Source organism: Vidua chalybeata, chromosome 18 (genome assembly GCF_026979565.1).
Source record: "Vidua chalybeata isolate OUT-0048 chromosome 18, bVidCha1 merged haplotype, whole genome shotgun sequence".
NCBI classification, from domain to species: domain Eukaryota; kingdom Metazoa; phylum Chordata; class Aves; order Passeriformes; family Viduidae; genus Vidua; species Vidua chalybeata.
Window position 1 is genome coordinate 12,712,448 of NC_071547.1, and position 22,641 is coordinate 12,735,088.

General features: G+C 50.3%; 1 protein-coding gene across 7 annotated transcripts in view; it reads left to right on the forward strand.

The window, feature by feature from the left end:
* NF2 (NF2, moesin-ezrin-radixin like (MERLIN) tumor suppressor) overlaps positions 1-22,641 on the forward strand; it is a 46,890-nt gene that overhangs the window by 16,975 nt on the left and 7,274 nt on the right. For 2 of the 7 annotated variants that reach the window (XM_053959366.1, XM_053959369.1), the window contains 12 exons: positions 2,092-2,160; positions 2,305-2,387; positions 2,998-3,073; positions 3,301-3,435; positions 5,920-5,994; positions 7,476-7,589; positions 10,429-10,551; positions 10,924-11,141; positions 11,752-11,857; positions 16,879-17,006; positions 19,230-19,389; positions 21,055-21,099. In XM_053959366.1, the coding sequence (XP_053815341.1) occupies positions 2,092-2,160; positions 2,305-2,387; positions 2,998-3,073; positions 3,301-3,435; positions 5,920-5,994; positions 7,476-7,589; positions 10,429-10,551; positions 10,924-11,141; positions 11,752-11,857; positions 16,879-17,006; positions 19,230-19,389; positions 21,055-21,090 (1,323 nt within the window). In that variant the 3' untranslated portion in view covers positions 21,091-21,099. Of the gene's footprint in view, positions 1-2,091; positions 2,161-2,304; positions 2,388-2,997; positions 3,074-3,300; positions 3,436-5,919; positions 5,995-7,475; positions 7,590-10,428; positions 10,552-10,923; positions 11,142-11,751; positions 11,858-16,875; positions 17,007-19,229; positions 19,390-21,054; positions 21,100-22,641 lie in introns of all 7 variants that reach the window. The other 5 variants (XM_053959363.1, XM_053959367.1, XM_053959364.1 and 2 more) reach the window with 3 other exon arrangements.

Below are 22,641 nucleotides of genomic sequence, written 5' to 3' on the forward strand. Positions count from 1 at the left end.
GCCTCTGTTTATCCAGCAATCTAAGCCAGGCGTATGAGTGTGGTAAAGGCAATTCCATGTCCAATCACAAATATTAATCATACAGTTCAATTAACAAGAGCTGAAATTCCATGACAGTTTGAAAGTAATGATTTAATTGAAAAGGCCTTTAGAAAGTACATTTGCAAAATCATTTGAGCCAACAAATTCTGCAATACTTAAGCCATTTGTTGATTTTTGACTTGTGAATAATTAATGTTCTCATCCAGACTCTCCCCTCTCAGTACAAATATTCCTCTGGGACACGGCAGTATTTTTTAGCACATGAAAAGTCACATAATCCATATTTAGTCTTGGACTTCCGCAGAAGATCACAACAGAAAATAATCGTGTTAATCCTATTCGCTATTATTTTCATCACCTAAAAATTATTTACTTGCTGACTGTCCAAAGTTGTTGGAGTTGCTTCCTTCACCAGTGCCACATTTTTAGTTCTGCTTCCTTTCGAGGGGGGCTCAGGGGCCGTGTACCTGCAAAGTGCTGCATCCTGAGGAGACCTTGGAAGACAGAGAGTTACCGCTGTTCTTGGATGAAATCCGGGCTGGTTTTGTTCTATTAATTGAAGTCTGAGTCAGTGTTGGTTGTTGTTACATGCTCCCTTTGCATCTGCATTGGCTCCAAATCAATATTTGTGTCTTTAATCCCCACGTGTTGTCTCCCAAGCGCAAAGGTGGGATGCGTTTAGACTTTTGATGCTGAACTCTGGTTTTGGTGCACGGTGTGAAGGTCCTGGCACAAAAAGGAGGCTGAGAGGAAAAGCCTCCTGACTTGTTGTATGACCAGCAGGTGCTTCTTGGTCTTGTGTTTAAAAATTGTCACCATTTTGCACTTCCTGAGTGAAGGTTGCTCAGAAAAGCAGGGAGGGAAGGGCTGCCCCACTTGCAAAATGAGTGGCTTGAGCAAACGGTGCTGTGTCTTGTGCAGTCAGGCACTGTCACCTCTATCACTGCAGAAGTCCTTGTTGCCAGGTGAAGGAAGTGTGGAAGTCACAGCACTCTGTGTACGTGCCTTACATGCTTTGTTCTTCTCCCCCTGAATTTGCTGGGTTGTTGGAGGAGCCGTTTTCCAGCGTTTTCCTGCCCTCTGAGGCCGTGCAGGAGGTAAATTCATTTTCACATGCACCGCAGGGACACACGGCTCTTCAATCTGTTAATAAGCAGTTTTCTTTCTCAGTCACTTTATATGCTGCTCAAAGAGATGTAAATCTAAACAAATACCAGTAATTAGTGGATGCACTTAACAAATCTGAATTGGATTCCATGACCCAGTTGAGCAACAGACCCTCTGACAGAAGAGCCACCACCTGCCTGAGAGGAATCTGTCAAACTCCTCTAATTTTTTTGATATTTATTCATTAGGGTGATAAGCAGCGACAGAGGAACTGCCATCTGCCTAACCTGGATCACTGCTATCCATCAGTTTTTGGGGACAGGTCTTTCTCCATGTCTTATTTCCTTGTTCCATTACCTGTGGAACTGCAAGGACCTGTCAGCTATAGTCTTGCACTGGAGAAAATGTTAATTAGGGCATGATAATGATAATGATAATAGAATAGAATAGAATAGAATAGAATAGAATAGAATAGAATAGAATAGAATAGAATAGACAACCATCATCTAGTCCAGCTGGACTGATGGAGGACATCAACTGGTGAAGGTCATCAGCTGAAATTGTGGGAAGTGGTGGAGTCACCATCTCTGGAAGTGTTCAAAAACTGAGCAGATGTGGCCCTTGGGGACCTTAGGGGTGTTCATTCACAGGCTTGATCTTAGAGACCTTTTCCAACCTTAATGATTCTGTGATGGTGGAAAGTTTTGTTCTCTTCCCAGCCCTGCTGCATGAGTAGAAGGAAACTCTTTGTTTCTATTAGCAATGAAATGTCAAGGAAACTCAGGTTATTCACCTTAGAGGGCAGCACGTTCTGTGCTCATGGGGTGAAGGGGTGAGCAGGCCATGTTTGCTGTCACTCAGGGCTGGGTGTGAGGGAGTGAAGGGTTTGACTTGCCCTTGTTGTTAACGTGGGGTGGGCATGGTGTCTGTGCTTCTCCCCAGTACGGTGACTACGATCCCAACGTCCACAAGAGAGGCTTCCTGGCACAGGAGGAATTGCTTCCCAAGCGGGTAAGGAGCTCAGCAGCGTCAGGGAGTCGGTGTCCAAGCTGTCCTGAGGCTGGATGTGCTGCTGGATCTGTCTTGGTGTTTCTGGCTTTCTTGCTGAGCCAGGAGCAGCACTGTAAGCTGGTCTCTGTCTCCCTCCTATCCCAGGTAATAAACCTGTACCAGATGACTCCAGAGATGTGGGAGGAAAGGATAACAGCCTGGTATGCAGAGCACCGGGGCAGAGCGAGGTGAGCTTGTGCTGCTGGGCTGGGTCAGGGCCAGTCCCCTCCCCTGGGGAGTCACCAGGCTTTGGGAAGCTTGGGCAGGCACTGGATGAGCTCTGCCAGCAGGTTAATCTCAGCACAGCAGCCTCGGAAAGAGCTCAAAGCTTTTGTTGATGGCTCTGCTTGTGCCTTGCTGTCCCCTGGTCACTGCTGGGGCCTTCAAGAGAATTTAGGATTGATGCAAAGTAAGGACTCGCCTGCATCAGGGATCTCGGAGAATAAATAGGGATTCAAACTATGTGGCTGCCTCAGGTGGAAAAATGCTCCTTTTGGGGGATAAACCTAAAGCCATGGATCTGAAACAGTGACATCCCAGCCAGGGATTTCCTATTTATGCTGAAGGGACTGGGAGGTGAACAAAGCCAGGCCTGGAGTGCTGCATCTCAGCAGCCACTCAGATGCTGGCAGCTGCAGAGTGAGATTTGCTCTTGGACTTTATTGATCCTGCCAGCAAAGACAGGATTGACCTGTGTGATAGAGACAGTCCAAGCTTTAAAGCCTGGTGAGTGCTTAGGATCAGCAGGAGCAGCCATGTCCCTCTCTGATCCTCCCAAACACTGTTCCTGCCTGACAGAGATGAAGCTGAAATGGAGTATCTGAAGATAGCCCAGGACCTGGAAATGTACGGCGTGAACTACTTTGCCATCAGGGTGAGTTGGGTGGGTTGGGGGGTCCTGTTTTCCTGCCAGAGTAATTTCCATGTCCTGGAGAGCCAAGAGAGCTGGGAGGTGGCATTTGGGGACCCCACCTGTGCTGAGGGGAGGCAACAGCTCCTGGTACCCAGTGCTGGGTCACTGCTCGGGGCTGGCTGAGGGGGGAACAGTAGGTTCACATCTGACCCTCCCAGTGATTTCTGCTCTTTCCTTTTCTCCTGCAGAATAAAAAGGGCACAGAGCTGCTCCTTGGAGTTGATGCCTTGGGTCTTCACATTTATGACCCAGACAACAGGTTGACCCCTAAAATCTCCTTCCCATGGAATGAGATCCGGAATATCTCCTACAGTGATAAAGAGGTATGGATGTGTCCCAACTCCTCCCTGAGAGCAGTAAGAACACAACTGGGATTTAAAATTATTTCTCTTGGCTTCTCTCTCTGCTGTGCTTGCTCTCACCAGCTTAGCTAAGGGCAGCTCAACTCCTCCAGTTGAAACCTTAATCCAAGCCTTCCTGAAACTGTGCAGGAGTGGGCGTGCAAGGGGTCACTGGGGAGCTGGTTCTCCTCTTTGGTTTCAAACCTTCTATGTAATAATCTTTTCAAAAACCCAAAATTGCTGTTGATGTTCTTAGCCCAAATACCAGAGTTCAGAAGTTAAAATCTCTTCTTTACTGCATATATTACAGTATTTATTACTGTGGATATATTCTGTATTATGGAGTACAGGGAGATGTATTCCTGGGGAGAAGAGCTCTTGCCATCTCATTACATCATCTTGGGTGTCAGGCTGCTGGGCTTGGCATAGCAGCTGGAATCTTTTTAGGAAGTTGAGCAATTTAAGGGCACTGTTGGATAGTTATTTATTAAATCCAGAGACAAAAATTGGGTCTTTGGGATTGTTGGCCCTCAAACCTAATTGAGAACAGAAGTGCAATTGGCTGAGGAGGGGGGATTGAGCAGCTCCATTTTAAGTCTGAGAGAGCTGCTCAAAGAAACCAGCTGCCTTCATGGTAAGGAAGAGAATTAACTTCTTAATTAAAAATGGTTTTCTAATCTAAACATGATATTGATCAGGGGAGCAGCTAAAGGTTTCTCATCAGCTGCGTTTATTGCATGTCTTGTGAAGTTTTATAAGCAGTAAATCCATGCTGGAATTGTCTCCACTTGCTTTACTCCTTAAAGAGCTTCACAAGTCCGCAAAAAGCCCAGCACTGAGTGACTTCCAAAGCTTCCCTTCCTGTTACAGTGCAGTGGGAGCTCCCCAGAATGCAGGGACTGACCCCTCCATAAGCAGGCCTTGCCACAGGACTGTAGCAGAGCTCTCTCCAGGGGAAGGATGGGTCCCTTCCATCAGCTCAATCATCTGTGTAATCAGGTGCCCACGAGCAGGCCTGACCTGATGCACACAGGGCCAATAGCTGGGAACAGCAGCTCTGCTGACACCACACTGGGGGTTATCCCTCCTAACAAAGATTGACTGTTCACATGGAGCTGAAACTCCTCTCCCAGCACATTCCTGCTGCTGCTCTCAGTGACTGCTGGGGGCCCTGCTGGAGCCCGAATCCAGGGACGTTCATGCACGTCTGCTTTTGTGAAAGTTTTAAAAGATTGGCTCTTAAACTGCCAGAGCGAGGCAGTGCCAGGGCAGGGCCCTTTGCAGGCAGGGCCGTGTATTGACAGATCTCCCACTCTAATGGACACACTGTCTGCTCCAGCTCCTCAGCCCGTTATTTCTGTAGCGTGTGGGGGAGTGATGGAATATGTGCATGTCTCCTAAAAAATGCCATCTTGCAGAGCACTCCATCTCTTCAAGTACCCTTCTGGTAGTGCAGAGGCTTCTCTCCATCCAAGGGCTGCATTACCAAAGCCCTTGAGGGATTTGTGCCACCACTGGCCTCTCAAGAAAGCATCTGTGGGAGAGCTTTGGAGAGGGTGAAGCCAGGCCATGGGTAGAGCTGGCTGGTTGGCACATGGACTGTACATATAACTTACAGCCAGGGAATAACAGTTTGAATTGTGGGGAAATCTTAGGACATGGCTGAGTTCTGGAGAAGAAAATACATGGAAAATTCTTCTGGGGAGCTCTTGTGAGTGGAGGTGTCAGTGGGAAGGGCAGCAGCTCTTTGCTGTGTTCCTGGTGCAGCTCTCCTGCCCTTTTAACTCCCTGACAGGAGAGTGCAACCAGCTGGGAGTTGGGCTCTTCTCCCAGGTAACAAGTGATAGGATGAGATGAAGCAGCCTTGAGTTGTGCCAGGGAAGGTTTAAGTTGGATATTAGGGAAAATTTCTTCATTAAAGGGCTGTCAAACCCTGGCCCAGACTGCCAAGTAGTGTTCAGAACACTTGTGTATGTGGCACCTGGGGACATGGTTTGAGGGTGAATATGATGCTGTTGGGTTGACACTTGAATTTTAGGATCTTGGCGGGCTTTTCCAACCTTAATGATTCTGTGGTTCCCATCAGGCAGCTGAGCTGGTTCTTCCTGCCTTTGGAAGCATCCTGAGTTCCTGCTGTGGTTTCTGTGTTCCCTGCAGCTCCCAGGAGAGCAGCACGTTGCCTGGGGAGGTGCTGAGCTGAACCCCCACCCCTGCAGGGTTCTCTGCAGAGGACACCAGCTCCTGTGGCCCCCATGTTTTCCTGACAGGAGGAACAGTTGTCTCCTTGGCTTCTTTTGATGCAAGTCCTCTTGCTTGGCTCAGAGCCACGGGGACGGCTCTGAGCCGTGTGTCTGACCCTGCTGACCTGCTCTGAGCCAGAGCTTTCAGGAAGAATTTTATAGCTGCCTTTTTATTAAATGCACCACTCTCTGATAACTCTCTCCCTCTTTATTTTTTTCTTTTCAGTTTACGATTAAGCCATTGGACAAAAAGATTGATGTTTTTAAATTCAATTCATCAAAGCTGCGTGTGAATAAGCTGGTAAGTGCACAGACAGTCTTTTTTTACTGCCTGCAGCAGTGGGTTCTGCAGAGAGTGTGAGACAACGAGCTTTTGGGGCTTTTCCTTTGAGAGGGAGCTGCTGCTGTGTGGTTGTGATGGGGTGTAGCAGTTACTGCTCGCTGAAGGAGGGAAGGGGGAGACTCAAGGTAAGCTGCTGCACAGAACCTCTCCCCTTCCCCTCTTTTTGTGCTCCCTTTTGCAGCTCTTGGCTTTCAGCTGACCTAAATAGTGGAAGCACTTAATAAATAGAACTCCCAGCTTTGCCCAGTTCCTCTTTCTTCCCATGTGGATCGTTCCCATTCTGCCCTGTGTCGTAGCTTTCCCTGCTTTGGGAGGCACCTTTACCACAGTCCTGGCTTTTCCCCTCTGAGGACACTCTCCTTGGACAAGGATGGGCTGCACTGAGCTGTCCATATTGGAGACCAGCTTTAGCTGATGGTCTGGATTTGGATCTGTTGTTAGGTCACACAGGTACCTTTGCTGTCCTGGTTGTTGACTGTGCTTCATATTCTATAGGAAATGGGGCTTCCTCATTCTCTGCATCATCAGGTTCATAGTGCTGAAATCTTCAGAGAAGATTGGGTTGTGGCTGCCCCATCCCTGGAAGTGTTCCAGGCCAGGTTGGACAGGGCTTGGAGCAACCTGGGACAGTGGAAGGTGTCCCTGCCCATGGCAGGGGGTGGCACTGGATGATCTCAAAGGTCTCTTCCAACTCCAACCATTTCATGATTCTTGTGATTTTATAAAATGGAAGAAGAGCATGTAAATCAGTCCTTTAGAAAAGAATCCAAATTTAGAACCCTGCTTTTATTGCTAAAAAAATCTTTTCACTCCTCTGTGTGCCCACCTTGTGCTAACCCTCCTCTAGCACTGCCACCTCCCTGGTCCTTACCAGAGAGAACCACACTGGGGCTCAAATCCCTTCAGCAAAGGAATCTGGAGATGCCCAAGCAAGTTTTTGATAAGCCTTCTGTTTGTCCAAATGGAAAGTGGTTTTCCTTTCTTTTTTTTTTCTTTTTTTTTTTTTTTTTTAATTTATTTTTTAATCTCAGTGCCTTAAACGTACACTGGGGAGAAGGTGCAAGTTCATCTTGAGCCTAAAGAAAGGGAGCAGTGAGAACCAGGGAACCAGGCAGAGCTGTAGCAATTTTTATTTCGTTATTTGGCCTCTTGTCTTTTCAGAGTGGGTGTAAAACAACACCCGTGCTGTGCTGGAGGCACAGAAAATTGGTGTCTGCAAAGAGCTGCTATACCCAGGAGCTGGTGTTTGGTGTGGGACCTGGCTCCCTGCCCCTCCTACAGCTGTGAGAGCTCACAGGGTTGGAGCTCAGTGGGTGGAAGCACTAACAAGCACCAAATCAAAGCAATTCTAGTGGTTTTGTGTGTCAAGAATACAAACCACCTCATTGCCATCACACATACAGCTGTTCCTCTCTGCTCTTCACCCCTGACTGCAACAGATTCTTCAGCTGTGCATTGGGAACCACGACCTCTTCATGAGGAGGAGGAAGGCAGACTCGTTGGAGGTGCAGCAGATGAAAGCACAGGCCAGGGAGGAGAAGGCCAGGAAGCAGGTGAGCCACGTGTCCCATAACCAGTGAGCCAAAATCAGAAATGCTTGGGCTTGGGGAGAACAGGTCTCTGGAATGACTTCAAAGCAGCTTTGAGGGAAGGTCCAGCTGAACATTTTTTAGTAGCCTGCTCCCAGCTCTCCAGTCATCTCAGCTTGGCTCTGCAGGTTGGTGGCAGCCTGAGTCCAGCCCCCAATTTGGGAACAAAACTGAGAGGACAGGAGGGAAGAGCTGCCCTGGTTGTCTACAAGTGCGTGGCAGGCCGTGTGTTGGGACAGTTGATAAATCAGGGGCTGTGAGGGGGAGCTGTGCTCTGCTGTAGCTCTTTGGCTCATTTCTAATTGCAGGGTGATGGAATGCACACCGACATTCCGGGCTGTGCAGCCTGGAATGCTAATGCCATGCTGGCCTCTCTCCGTGCCACGGGTCAGCCGGGGCGGCCGGCACGGCGCGGCGGAGGCAGCGGCGTGGAGCCCACGAGCAGAGATCAGCAAATTGAATTGTATGAATCATTGTTTTCTGCTCGTAGACCTTTTCTACTCACTGAAACCCACACAGCTAATCTGAGCACTGGTGCTCGGAATATAAATGGCCCTTTGGCAGGGAAGCCACTAGAGAGGAGCGGGAGAAGCCAGAGCAGTCGCTGCACCCAGCAGGGGCTTGTGCTCGTGGGTCTGGGTGTTACTGGGTTTGAGCGTGGCCGTAGAGGTGCTTGTGTGGGATGGAGGTGCTCAGCTGACCTGGAAATGGGACATGGCTTGTCCTTCAGGCACCTCTCTCAATCCTTGTGTGGGGTGGAGGTGCTCAGCTGGGCTGAAGGTATGACATGGCTTGTTCTTCAGGCATCTCTTGGTGTTTGTGTGGTGCTGAGGTGCTCAGCCAGCCTGGAAATGGGATGTATCTTGTCCTTCATGTACCTCCCAAGGTGCTTGCATGGTGCTGAGGTGCTCAGCTGGGCTGGAGGTGGGATGTGACTTGTCCTTCAGGCACCTCCTGAGGCAGTTTTCCTTCATGTAGCTCGTGGAGTGGCAGAAGAGGTCTGGGCTTGAGTCACTACAAGCTCCACTGGGGAAGAGGGACTTCCCACAGGGATTCCTCTGGTCAGTAAGGAGTTGGCACTATAGAACCATTGAGGTTGGAAAAGCACTCTGAGGCCTCCAACCATCAACCCTTCACCACTGTGTTCCCTAAGCCGTGTCCTTAGTAGAGCAGAAGGTCCTTGGAAGGAGCAGCACGGTGTCCAAGTGCTGACAGCCTCAGGGATGGGTGGTCAGGCACTGGAATGGGCTGCCTAGGGAAGTGGTGAAGTCAGCATCCCTGGAAGAGCTCAGAAGTGGATGTGGCACTCAAGGATATGGTTTTGTGGAGTACACAGTGGTGCTGGGATAATGGTTGGGCTTGGGCTTAAAAGGCTTTTCCAGCCTGATCAATTCCATGAATCTTTAAGTTTTATGATCTGTGAGGTTTTGATGTATTTGGATAACACCACACCCAGGATCTTGTGCTTATTTGGGCTGCTGGAAGAGGTGAGGGCTCTGGGAGGGATCCGCAGCTTATGGCTTCACTTGAGCTCCCAAATCCAGACCACTTGGGCTCCATGGGAAAGGTCAGGCTCCTGTGTGGGCTGGCTGCCCTGTCCTGAGTGAGCCACTGTGCTGTCTGCCCTGCTCCCTGCTCCCTCCCCAGCATCCACAGTTGTTAACTGGTTTCAAATAGTCCTTTTAGATCAGGAATTCTTGTTAATGGGAGTCCTGAGTGGGATGCAGATCATAATGATAATTAATGAGGGGAACCTTTAATGGAAGGAAGCAGAACGGCTGGAACAGTGGGCGTCCTGCTTTCAGGGCACAGCTGGTGTCCAAGGAGTAGAGAAATGTGGCTTGTCTCACTTCCTTCCCTTATTAAACCCAGCAGGTCTCCTGTCCTGGCTGCAGCGTGGATATTTATAATGCCCCATCCCTGTGGGACTGGAGGGATTAAACTCAGTGTGTTAATTAGCCCAATGGCTCCTTTGGGCTCTTGGCTAGTGAAGAGGCAGTCCCTGGGCACAGCAACCCTCCCAGCATCTTCTGGGGAGAGCTGGCAGGTCCTGGTGGCTTGGATCTTCTCCTCCTGAAGAAGCATTGCTGTACCCTGCGAATGGAGAGGGTTTGTTTTATCCAGGAATTGTCAGAGATGGTTGCCCTCTGTGTCACCTCCCTCTGAATGAATGGAAGTGAAGGTTCCAGGATGCTGGGTTGGATATCTGATCAAAAGGAGCAGCTATCCTTGTTCTCCAGCCTCCTGCCCTGTGCTTTGGTGTTTGGGAGGTGCCCTCAGACTGTCTTTAGGCCCAGTCCTGCTGTAAGAAACTCCAGAGAGTTAAGCTGGAGATCTTGAGACCCAGTTGGTCTGGTCTGCCCTCTGACTCAGCCTAGGAGGGCACTGTCTGGGGACATTGTCACCTGCAGGCAGCTCCTGTGGCCATGCTGTGAGTGACAGCCTGAGCAGAGGATGGGAATTGTCTCAGGACTGGCACTTTTCAAGGGGGCATCAAACAGGCTGCCCAGGGCAGTGGTGGAATCACCATCCCTAGAAGGGTTAAAAGAAGGTGTGGGTGTGGCACTTGGGGACGTGGATTAGGGGTGGCCTTGGCTGTGCTGGGGGAACAGTTGGACTTGATGATCTTTTCCAACCTAAGTGATCCCATGATTCTGTTCTTTGATCAGGTCACCCCAGTCCATGGACGTTCCCATTGTCACTAAGCAGAGAGGAGCAGCAGTGCTCTGACCTCACCTGTGACTCTTTCTCACCTTCCTCACATGTGTTTTTCTCCTCGCTTTCCCCAATCCCTTTTTCCCAGATGGAACGACAGTGCCTGGCACGAGAGAAGCAAATGAGAGAAGAGGCTGAGAGGACCAGGGATGAGCTGGAGAGGAGGCTGATGCAGCTGAAGGAGGAGGCAACCATGGCCAACGAGGCTCTGGTAGGTTCCTGGGAGGCCATTTCCCGAGCACTGCAGCTGCTCCTCACTCTTTCCACTGCGGAAGCGTTTTTGGAAGCGCTCTATGGCTGCCCTAAGACTGTTCCCAAACTGCTTCCAGTGGCCAGTGAGCAGCAGGCTGGATGGAGCTATTTAATCCTGCAGGGCTGCTTGGGAGGAGCACAAAGAGGATGATTTGGGACAGAGCCTGGGCACATCGCAGCCTTGGGGGCAGACGGCTGCAGGCTTTCACGGAAGGGAGGGATTCTACGGAGCGTGTCGGAGCGAGCAGCTCGGGGCCCTGCTCCGGGGGCTGTGGGCACCTTTGGGGAGACATTGGCTGTCCTTAATGGCTTCGTGTCCCGGAATTGTCAGATGAGGTCGGAGGAGACGGCGGATTTGCTGGCGGAGAAGGCGCAGATCACGGAGGAGGAGGCCAAGCTCCTGGCTCAGAAGGCGGCCGAGGCCGAGCAGGAGATGCAGCGCATCAAGGCCACGGCCATCCGGACTGAGGAGGAGAAGAGGCTGATGGAGCAGAAGGTGCTGGAGGCAGAGATGTTGGCACTGAAAATGGCCGAGGAGTCAGAGAGGAGGTCAGAGGGTACAACCTTGCAGCTGCTTTTGCTTTGCTTCCCACCCCCTTCAAGTTATCCCTCTGAGTTATCCTCCCTCAGCTTCCCACGTGTGTCCAACAGCACATGGCCCTTTGGCCCAGATGGTTTCCCTCTCCAAAAGCCAGCTCTGCTTTTGGGTGCTTTCTGCAACCCTCCTCTGCATTCCCCAAAGTATTTAACAACATTAATAACACTTGGGGGTTGTTCTTCCTCTGGATGGTAGATCTACATTCCCTATTCTCTCCTTACTCCTGTACATATCTCTCAGTTGTTCAGTTCTCCTTTCCAGCCATGAGTTCTGTTCCAGGTCCTTGAACAGAGACTTTGCTCCTTGTTAAAACTGGTGTTTCCATCCTCCTGATACCCTAGCCCAGGTCCCATGGTGAATGTGGCAGTGAGCAGTAAAAGATGAGTCTTGTTTCCTTCCAGCTGATTACTCCTCTCTGTGTGAGAGCCTGCCAGGTGTCAGCCCTTCTGCTCAGATGAACTCAGCCCTTCTCTGTCTCTTCTTGCCTAATGCACACTGGTCCTGCTTCTCATTCCTCCTGGCTCCAGTCTGATATTTGCTGTTTGCTGTTGGTCTTTGCAGGGCAAAGGAGGCTGATCAGCTCAAGCAGGACCTGCAGGAGGCTCGCGAGTCGGAGCGCAGAGCGAAGCAGAAGCTCTTGGAGATCACTAGCAAGTCTTCCTACACAGTAAGAGAGATCTGTGTTGTACTTCCCTGTTCCCTGACCTCCTGTGTAGCCTGGAGGAGCCTCCTTCTCCATCCCAACCATGGAGGGGGCTGAGCTGTTTCTTTGCTGCTCAGAAATCCTGAGCAGTGCTTGCCCTTTTCATCCCTGCATCTCATCCAGCAGAACTTCACTATGCTCTTTTTTTTTCCACCCACCTCTTGCTACGAGAGCACAGGAGCTGCTGGTGAAATTAAAGCAGCAAATTTTAAACCAGTTTAGCAGCTGTATCGAAGCCACTTTGCCAGCACGTGTGGAGTGCACCAGCTTAGCAATAACCTTTAAAATAGGGTTAAATATGTCCTTGTTAGGTGCGATAAACACTGTTCAGAACCTGTAAGTTCATTCTTTGGGCATAAACTGGACCTTCATGTGCTGGAAAAAAACTTACTTGAAGGGAGATTATTCCATAATTGTCCATTAAGAGGATTTCACACCTTCCTCTGAAGCATCTGGTCCTGATTTGTGCCGGGCACCGAAAAGCCAGACTAGATGACCATTGCTCTGACTTGTCTGGCAGTTCTTTTCCTCTGCTTCCCTAATTGTGCCTGCAAAGCCCATCAGGTGCCTCCAGCCCTGCAGCTCACACCTGTTCCTTCCTGGCCTGGGGGAAGGGGAAGAACATCAGGAATGGGCTTGACCTGGGAGTTATGGACAGGCCAGCACAGAGGTTGGAATTTGTACCTGCAAGCTCCTTCCCCCTTTGTCTGGAAACTTTATAGGAGCAGATTGGAGAGGGGTTGAGATGAAGCAACTTCTCATCCTGATTCCCTGGAGTTCACTGCAAGAGTATTTGGAAGCTATTAAAAATAACAGTGATGGAAAATAATCAGGTGCTCTCAGCTCTGGGACACTCAGTCAAGTGAATGCTGGATAAAGCCCAGCTTTGGAGTGCTCCTTCTTGTACAAATCACTAGAATTCTGGGATGCATCAGCTCCTTAATTCTGGCTTTAACTTGTGCACAGGGAAACACTTGTCCTTATTGGAACCGTGCTGCATGGCTACACCAGCCAGTGTATTTGGGCAGCTCTTCCACACCACGTTCGCTCGTGTTGCCATGTCCATCCTTAGTGAAACCAGCAGAGCCCCAGCTCAAAGCCCTTGTGCTGAAATCTCTGCGCAGGGGAGCAGCTGGGTGGCTCAGCTCTCTCTTCCCGTGGAATTAGAGCCTCATTAGGGGAATGTTGTGGGATTGCATGGAGCTCAGCTCCACCCCTCCAGCTGCATCTGCCTGGTGGCAGAGCTGCCACTTCCAGACACATGAGGCTGTGTCCTCTGCCTTCCCTAAAGAGCCCTGGTCTTCCAGACACGGATGCCAATGCCTGCTGGGGAGGGAAATGCTTTTTTCCTCCCCATTTCAGTGCCAGGGTCCCCTCATGCAGCTGCTGCTCCTCCTGCCCCTCTCCCTGCCCTGGGATGAGGGATGTACTGCACAGACTCTGTGGCTGTTGTTTTCAAGGTCAGGAGGAGGCTGGTGTGCCCAGCATGTCCATATCCAGGTGAAAACACCTTGCTGGGCTCTTCTATCTTCTGTTAAACTTCACTGGATTGCCAGCACATGGGGGGACCCTGATTTGAAAGCTGTTCTTGGGAGACTTGAGTTCCTCAGCTCTGATGAACGGTGCAGGATTCCAACTTTTCTCTTCCTGAACGAGGATATAACATTGGGCTTGTCCTTTTCCATGGTCCCAGACTTGTGCTGTGTCGTCCCCTGACACTGGGAACTCAGCAGGACTTCACAAGAGCAAGAGAGGAAGGAGGGAGTGGATGGATGTAGAATCACTTAGGTTGGAAAAGACCCTTCAGAGATGGAGTCCAATCCCTGACCTAACTCTGTGCTGCAGAAAAGGCAAAAGAAACAGTTAAATATATATATTTTTCAACTTTCCAGTCTCCAATCTTTAAAACTTGTTTGAGTGTTTTTTTAGTCCTTGAAGCCCATGCTGCTTTTATGATGTCACTGGTAGGTGATGCATGAGAAGTGAGATGTGGATCTGAGACTCAGGCCGTCAGGGCTTGGAGAACAACTCATTCCTTACGGACTTGGCCGCAAATCTTTGCCTCCCTCAGTGCCCTTCAGGTGCCAGCTAAAGGCAATCACCTCCTCTCTGATCCTGTGGGAGCTGTCAGTGGCTGGTTTGGGCTTGCCCAAATTCCTGAGCAGCAAAATAAAGGCAATGGCAGCACCAGGAGGAGCTTTCCCTGCAGGGGAACCCTCTTGACGTGCTCTGTGCTCCCTCTGGATCCTCTGTGTCGCTCTGTATTCCAGAGGGATCCAAGGGATGGCTGCTGCCGGCGTGGTGCTTGCCTCTTAACGGCAGGAAATTGCTGTATTGCAGGAACAGGGCTTTGCAGTTTGTTCCAGGTCAGGGAACACATATGGAAAAAGCTCCCTGTCCTTTTTATCACCCCACGGCCCTGGATTAGAAATAACACCACCTGCTGAAAGAGCTGCCTGGGATTGTTGCTAATGGCAGGGAATCTGCAACAGGAATTCTGTTCCTCTGCCCTGCCCAGGTGAGACCCCACCTGCAGAGCTGCCTCCAGATCTGGGGACTCAGCACAGGAAGGAGTTGGAGCTGCTGGAGCCAATCCAGAGGAGGCCACGGAGCTGCTCCAAGGGCTGGAGCCCCTCTGCTCTGGAGCCAGGCTGGGAGAGCTGGGGGTGCTCACCTGGAGAGGAGAAGGCTCCAGGGAGAGCTCAGAGCCCCTTGCAGGGTCTAAAGGGGCTCCAGGAGAGCTGGAGAGGGACTGGGGACAAGGGATGGAGGGACAGGACACAGAGAATGGCTTCCCAGTGCCAGAGGGCAGGGATGGATGGGATATTGGGAAGGAATTGTTCCCTGGCAGGGTGGGCAGGCCCTGGCACAGGGTGCCCAGAGCAGCTGTGGCTGCCCCTGGATTCTTGGAAGTGTCCAAAGTCAGGTTGGACACTGGGGCTTGGAGCACCCTGGGATAGTGAAAGGTGTCCTTGGCCATGGCAGGGGGTGGAACAGGATGAGCTTTAAGGTCTCTTCCCACCCAAACCATTCCATGATTCTGTTAAATGCTTTGCTCCAGATATCAATCCTGTGCCTTTGAGAGCCCTGAACCTGCTCACTCTTTGGTTTTTCCATACTCCTTCTCACTCCTGCTGCTCTCTGAGTTCTCCACCGATTTTTTCCCATGCTCCACAGCAGAGCAGTGCTGAGGGAAGAGAAGGAAGTAGTGGCTGTAGCAACCCTGATGAATTGGCTCAGGCCTTAATGGCTGCAGCAACTGAAATTCCTGCTCAACTGTTACTGCTGCTGTTGCGAGTTTTTAAAAACAAAACCCAACAAAGCTTGTACTGAAAAAAAAACAAGCTAAAGGTTGTTTGAAGGCCAGCAGGCTGGCTCGGATGCTCCTGGCTCCCCTGCGCTGCAGGGACAGGAGAACCTCACGTGGGAAGGACTTTGGGAACGCCTGTGTGCCTTACAGGGAAGGGACTTGAATGTCAATGGGATGCAAGTATTTAAATCAGTTAAATGCTTTGGCAGACCTGTCCCCTTTCCTTCGAGACTGGAATTTAGGTACTGAGCTGTCCCTTCCAGCGCCTGCTCCAGAATTAATGTGGCTTTGTTCCGTGCTGGCAGCAGAGGGGGAGGAAGGAGTTGGGTTTCCTTGTCATGTGGGTCTTAACTCACCTGGAAGGCTCCAGCCAGGCCAAGTGCAGTTTGAGGCACCTCCTTGTTTATGCTTGTATGAGGTGTTTGTGTTCCAGCTTCGCCGATCGATGAAATGTTGTCCCTCTCAGATTTGTCCGAGCTGGGATCGAGCCCTGGCTGTTTGTGAATTCCAGGCTGGTGGTGAGGGAAGAGGCAGGTTATTGTGCAGAGTAAATCTGTCACCCCAGTGCTTGCAGGTCTTGCTGAAGAGGAGCTAACTGAAAACAGTGCTTGGAGTATCCCAAATAGGAGAAATGAAGGAAAGAAAGAGCAAATGGAAGCTCAAACTCTCATTTGATAGAGCAGGTACTCAGCAGTGCCATTCCAGCTTTGGGCATGTTGTTTTCCTTACAGGAATCCCTTAAAGCAAGAAGGATCATCCAGGAGGGAGGTGGAGGATCTTTGGGATGCTGGGCTGGGTTTCTCATACCCCAGAGCAGGGCTGAGCAGGCTGGCAGCAGTTGTGACTCAGCCCCATCTGATGCTGCATGTGCCCTGCTTGCCACCTCATCCAGTGTGCTGCAGGAGCAGAGCCATGACTCCAGCAGGATATTCCTATCTTCCTAATGAGCCCATTTGTTAGAGGTGTGACAGAATTTTTGACTGAGAGGAAGAAGGGTCATTTTTTAGGAGAAGATAAAACCTGAGGGCCTGGCAGTGTGTGTCACTGGGGGATAGCAAAGCATTTTGCAGGAGGAAGAAAGTCCCAAATCCTTGCTCAGGTGTTCCAGGAGTGGTTTGCTGTGTTATCTCCATTTCCAGCTGAATCTAGAAGTGGTTTCTAAACCTTTAGAGCTGTAAATTACTGAGGAGATAAAAATGTGCATCTCCATGGACCTTGCTGGAATGACATCCTTGGGGTCACATTGGTCTTTGCTCAGGCTTTGGGGAGCTGTGGAGTGCAAGACTCTGCTGTCACACAGGATCTTACATTGTCCCTGCTCACAGCTTGAACTTTATAAGCCTGATTGAATGTTAAATAGCAGACAGATGACTCCCAAGAGGCAGCTTAAAGTGACACAGCAGTGATAAAGCCTTGATTTTACCAAGTTTTGTCAATAGATTTTGAAGGCAGGTGGTGTGTTGTCTCCTCTTTTAGGACTACAAAGAATCCTGGAGGGGCAATGGCTTTGAATTGGGGAGCAAATTGGGAATGGAGCAAGGGGATGTCCAGGCTGATCTTGTGCTCAGGACTCTGGGCTCAAGCGTTGCTCTGATTTTACGTTGGCGTTGCAGAACATTGGCTGTAGTGACATTGTGTGGCCCAGAGTAATTAACTTGTGCTCTCTCTTCAGCAGTCCATGAACTCAAGTACCACAGCACTGCCCACTGACCTGCCAAGCTACAACCTCATCAGTGACAGCCTCTCCTTTGACTTCAAGGATACAGACATGAAGAGGCTGTCCATGGAAATCGAGAAGGAGAAGTATGTGGCATGCATCCAGTTTGGGCTGGGCTGGGATTTGTGCTGAACTTGAGCCAGGTGTGGCCAGGAAGGCCAAGGGCACCTGGGCTGTGCCAGCCCTGGGGTGGCAGCAGGAGCAGGGCAGTGCCTGTCCCCTGAGCTGGCACTGCTGGGGCACCTCCAGTGCTGGGGCAGCTCTGGGACCCTCCTGACAGAGAGACCTGGAGGGGCTGGAGCATGTCCAGGGAAGGGAACGGAGCTGGGAAGGGGCTGGAGCCCCAGGAGAGGCTGAGGGAGCTGGAAAGGGGCTCAGCCTGGAGAAAAGGAGGCTCAGGAGGGACCTTGTGGCTCTGCACAACTCCTGACAGGAGGGGACAGCCGGGGCAGGTCGGGCTGTGCTCCAGGGAACAGGGACAGGAGGAGAGGGAACGGCCTCAGGCTGGGGAGGCTCAGGATTGATATTAGGGAACCTTTCTTCATGGAAAGAGCTGTTCAGTACAGCTGCCCAGGACAGTGCTGGAGTCCCATCCCTGGAAGGATGTAAAGGCCATGTGGATGTGGCACTTGCAGACATAGGGCCTTGGCAGTGCTGGGGAATGGTTGGACTTGGTAACCTCAGAGGGCTTTTCCAACCTGAAAAATGCTGGGCTTGTCCTGGCTGAGCCTTTCCCTCGTGGGGACCTGGTGTCACCTGCTCACAGGGGAGCTCAGGGCCCTGCTCCAGGCAGTTCCTCTCCATGTGGGAATCCTGGCTCCTGCTCAGGCTGGAATTGCCCACAGTGGTGGGAAGAGTTAACAGCAGGCTGCGTGCTGGAGGCCTGAGCTTGAGGCTTTGCAGGTGTCCAGGGAATGTGGTGATAGCTGGGGTGTGTTACAGTCCTGCACTAGGGCTTTAACCCCTTTTCCTTGGAATTTGTGTCACGTTCCTGGATGTAAAGTGTTCGCCAGCAAGTTTGGATGTGATCATGAGCTTTGATCTTGTGTTTTCCTGAGGGTGTAAGTGTAGCCTTCGAAATTACCAATTGAACAGAAATCAAAGCAGATCAGATTTTAATCTCTGTAATAATGATGTGCTTTGTTCATCGATTGGGTCGTAGATCAAAGCCACAATGGCTCTGTCATCCCTCTCGGGCCAAAACTTCCTGAGGCTGCAATGACCCCTGGATCCCAGAGGCTGCTTTGGTTTGCCTCTGCTCAGTGCCCTCTCCTGTGTATGAAACCACAGACCTAGAGACAGGAGATTAAGAACTTCTAAAAACTTTTCCCAAAGCCAGAAGGAAAAAGATAGAAGCTGAAAATAACAGGATAATTCCTGGTTCTGTACCCAGGTTGCTATCTAGGTCATCCTGCTCTCCTGAGCAGGGAGAGCTGCCTCTGCCAAATGCTGAAAGCAATAGGATCCTTTTCCTGTCTTTTCTGGGGCTGTTCTCTTTCCTTGGGTGCTGGGATAAACCTCTTTAAAAATTTTGGCACTGGAAAGGGTTCCTATTACCCTGCTGGCCCTCTGACCTGACTCAGGGGGTTAATCACAGGTCCAAAGTTCATGAGGTGATTTTTCCAGTTGATTTTTCATTGTGGAAGTCCTGGGAATGGCTGGCTTTGGGGGTTGTTTTTTTCCCTTTTTTTTTTTTTTTTTTTTTTTTTTTTTTTTTTTTTTTTTGGGGGAGACTTTCTCTCTGCCTGGCATGCTCTCATGCTCTGTGTCATATCAGATATAAAAATACCTGATACTTTAAGGGGATAATAAGATACCTGATATTTTGGGGATAGCACTTGCTTCCACACAGTTTACAAGCTAAATCTCTCTAAAACATGACAAGTCAGTACATCAGGGTCCTTCCTCATGGAAAGATTTGTGGATTTGGGTTGTGGAGCAGGTTTGGGAAGGGGTGCAGGGGTGTAGAGCTCTCCTGAGTAGCTGCTTAAACCACTGTGTGGTGTAAACCTTAGTCAGCTTCACTTGCAAATTGGGAGACTTAAAATACCACCCAGCTTGGGTTTAATTTGTATAATAATAATAATATAACTTACACTTTTATTGCTGGGTTGGCTGTCTGGGTCCCTTTAATAAGGAACAAATAATTGCTCTGAGTAGCTCACTGTGTGCTATAAACTGATATTATCAGTTCCACACGCTAAAAATAATGAAGAAAAGCTGTTTCTGTTATAAGTCTGTTATCAGGTGTCACATCAGCACGTGCTGCTGGTCAGTGCTAACCCAGGGCTGTTCTGTGTGTGTATTAGGGTGGAGTACATGGAGAGGAGCAAGCACCTGCAGGAGCAGCTCAACGAGCTGAAGACAGAAATCGAGGCGCTGAAGCTCAAGGAGAGAGAGACAGCTCTGGATATTTTGCACAACGAGAACTCCAGCCGGGGCAACAGCAAGCACAACACTATTAAAAAGGTATCAGAAGGCCCCAGTTTGTATCTCCCGTGATGAAACCCTTTAAAAAGAACCCTAAAATCACCCTGCTTTTGATAATAAAATTGTTGAATCTAGGCTTTCTTCCCCAGCTGCTTAGCTTTGATTGGAGAATTCCAGCTTCTGGAATTCTGGTGTCCTGACCCAGCCTGGTCTCTCCAGTGCTGTGGGGAGGGATGTCTCCAGGGCTGAAGGTCTTTCTGAACCTTAAAAGCTGTCCAAGGATGTTGTTGGAAGGGCTCTGCATCCCCAGTGAACAGGAAAAGCCCTCCCTGCCTATTGCAGCCATTCCCTACGAGCACTGAGCTTGTCTGGTGAATAATGAGGGCAGAAATACTCCTGGCTTAGGAGCTCTCAGTGGAAAAAGCCAAAGGCTCTTCCTCTCTTTTAATCTCTCTAGAGAAACCTGTAGTGCAGCTTCAGTCACTAACAGCAAAGCCTTTGCTGGCAGAGGGGGTGAGACCTCTGCTCCCTGGAGCCACCTGCCTCCTGCAGTGGGGCTGACATGAGGAACTTCAGCCAAAAATTGAGGCTGCCTGGGTCTGCTGACATGGGGGTCACCTGAAAGCTCACAACAAAACCCCTTCTTTATTTTTCTACATCCCATCTTTTTCCTTTGCCTCAGTGCTGGGCTCTGTAGCGAGGGGCTGGGGCACATCCACGATGGATTTGGATGGTGGTGGTCAGCCCCACTCACCTGCAAAGGCTTTTTTTCCCTGCGAAGGCTTTTTCCTGGCTGGCTTTCTGCTAGCAGCTGTCCTCGGGAAGGTTTTGGAAATCTGTACAGCACGGGATGCAGGCCATGGTAAAAACTGCGGGCTTGAAAAACAAATTCTACTCTCTTTACTACTCCCAGCCAGAAGTTATGTCTGAAAGGATTTGGAAATATCAGTTCTTGCCGACTTTCATGGCTGGGAGTTGGTGATCACTGAATTGGGGCAGGAAAATGAATCTAGCAGGGCTCACTTGCTAGTTTTCCCATGCTGGCCTGGAGCTATTCAGGTTCCTGTCACACTAGAGCAGAGAAAATAAAAATCTTCACAACCCCTTTTGTCATTGTAGAATCTGGAGGCGTTTCTGCTCCCAGTAGGTTTTGGAAGGATTTGTCTTTGTGTTCCAAGTCCTTGGTTTAAACAGAAACTGCTAAGTTTTCACTTCTGACAGAGAGGAGTTCATAGAGAGCTGATGGTCCCATTTGTCTCCCTTAAAGAGGGTGGCTGGGCCATCATTACCATGTCTGTCAGGGCTTGTCACAGTGCCATCACTTTGCTTCCCTTTGAAGATGGAGTCTTGTCCCGTCCCCTCCCTTCCGGAGGGAGCGGGGGCTGCCTGGCTGCTGCATCTCAGCATGGAGCAAAGGTTCCCAAATAATAGACTATTAGTGGAGACATCAGAGGGAAATTACAGCCTGCTCTGCTCAGGAAGGTCAGCAGGGCTTTTGTCTTCGCAGTGATGAAGGCAAGGAAACATAGGGCACTGGGAATGGGATATCAGTCCAGCAATACTTCAATAGCACCAACCCTCTGCCTCACCTGGAAGCTGCTGATTGCTCCAGGCAAGCCCTGAGATCCCACTGATCACCTGCCCTTGTATCACACACGGGGATTATTATTATTATTTGTTGTTCATTTTATTTTGCTGGTTTAGCCTCAAGCCCAGGGCAGAAGACCTATCTGCATTTGAGAATTCCAAGTAGGTTATTCCAAGGTACTCTGCGTGGGGGTGCTGGGATCTGGCTGTGGCACTAACCCGTGCATGAGCTTGCCTGCGCTCCAGCGGGACCGGCTGCCCGCGGTCACCCGTCCGGCCCGGCTCTCCCTCCCTCAGGAGCACTCCCAGCCTCTCTGCATTTGTTCCTATACCTGATCCTCCGTGCTGGGAAGCTTCTTTCTTGGTAGAAGTTGTGTTGGCAGCCTCAGAGGGGGAGTTCAGGTGGAGGCACTTAAATAATTCAGCGCGCCTGTTTTTGCACCGGTGGTTGGGAATCTATCGGAGGTGCAGGGCAGCCTTTGAAGATTCCTTTAATGAAGTAAACCAGCACCTTCCCCCCTTGTTTGTTGCAGAAAGAAATTCAGGATGTAAAAAAAATACCCCAAACAAACGCCAACATCTCTACTGCCAACACTGTCAAAACGGGCTAAAAATGCGCAGCTCCGTCTCTGGAGCTGAGCGGCACGAGGATGCTCTGCCTATTTGAGAAGCATCCCAGGAAGGTAAAGCAGAGGACTGAGGACAGCTGGTGTCTGCAAGTGGCTCTTGTGGCAGGGGAAGGTCACCAGCACACCTGGGGACAGGAGTTGTCCTTCTCCCTGCCCTGCCTCTGCCTGTTCCTCACCTCCTCCTGCCCAGGGGGTTCTGCTCTGTTAATGCCACATCTCTTATTCCTGGAGCCTGCTTTCCTCCAAGGATTTGCCCTCAATCTGCAGGCTGTATGTGCTGAGCATCCACTCCCTCCTTCGGGAGGATGAGTTTGGGGAAGCTTTCCTGTTCTGCCCTGGGGTGAAGTTCTTGCACAGCCACAGGGTTTCAGGAGTTTGGAGTCAGTGGCACTTAGGGAAGTACTGGGATGCCACATTCATGGGTGGCAGAGCAGATGGGAATTGCTTTTGGAAAAGATAGAGCAATTCCACAGCACCTCTGGAGCTCGGGTGCAGAGGCAGGTTTTACCCAGGAGAACTCAGCACAAGGCTGTGCTGTTCTTCACTGCACCATTTATAGCCATTCCAGGGGCTATAAATCCCTGCAGTTTGGGGTTTGTGCCAGCTGTGGGGAGCTGCAGGTGTTCCCCAAAACAGGCTGCTCTCATTGTTAAGCAGTTCCATGGGGAAGAGGCTAAAAGGGGTGACCCTGCAGGTCTGGGCCACCTTGGGGGAGGTGTTGGATATCTCCAGACAGACTGGCTGTGGATGAAACACATCCCACCTGGCTTGAAGAGCTCCATGGCAGGTAAATTTGGGGTGAAATCCACTTGTGGCCACAGCACAAGGAAGTGAAATGAAGTCCTGTCAGTTTGTGGGAAGACTTCCAGCAGCTGGGAGAGTTCCAGTGCCCAGGAGGAGCCCCCATAATTAAAGCAGCTGCACAGTGAGCACTGCAGTGTGACCTCTGGGGTTTGGTGCCTGCCTTTGAAGGCGCCTGCTAAGTTTTTCATGTTTAATTACGTGGTTAACATGCTAATCCCTTTTTATGAGCTCTGTGGGCACAGCACAGACACCTCATCTGGAAGCTGCTCTC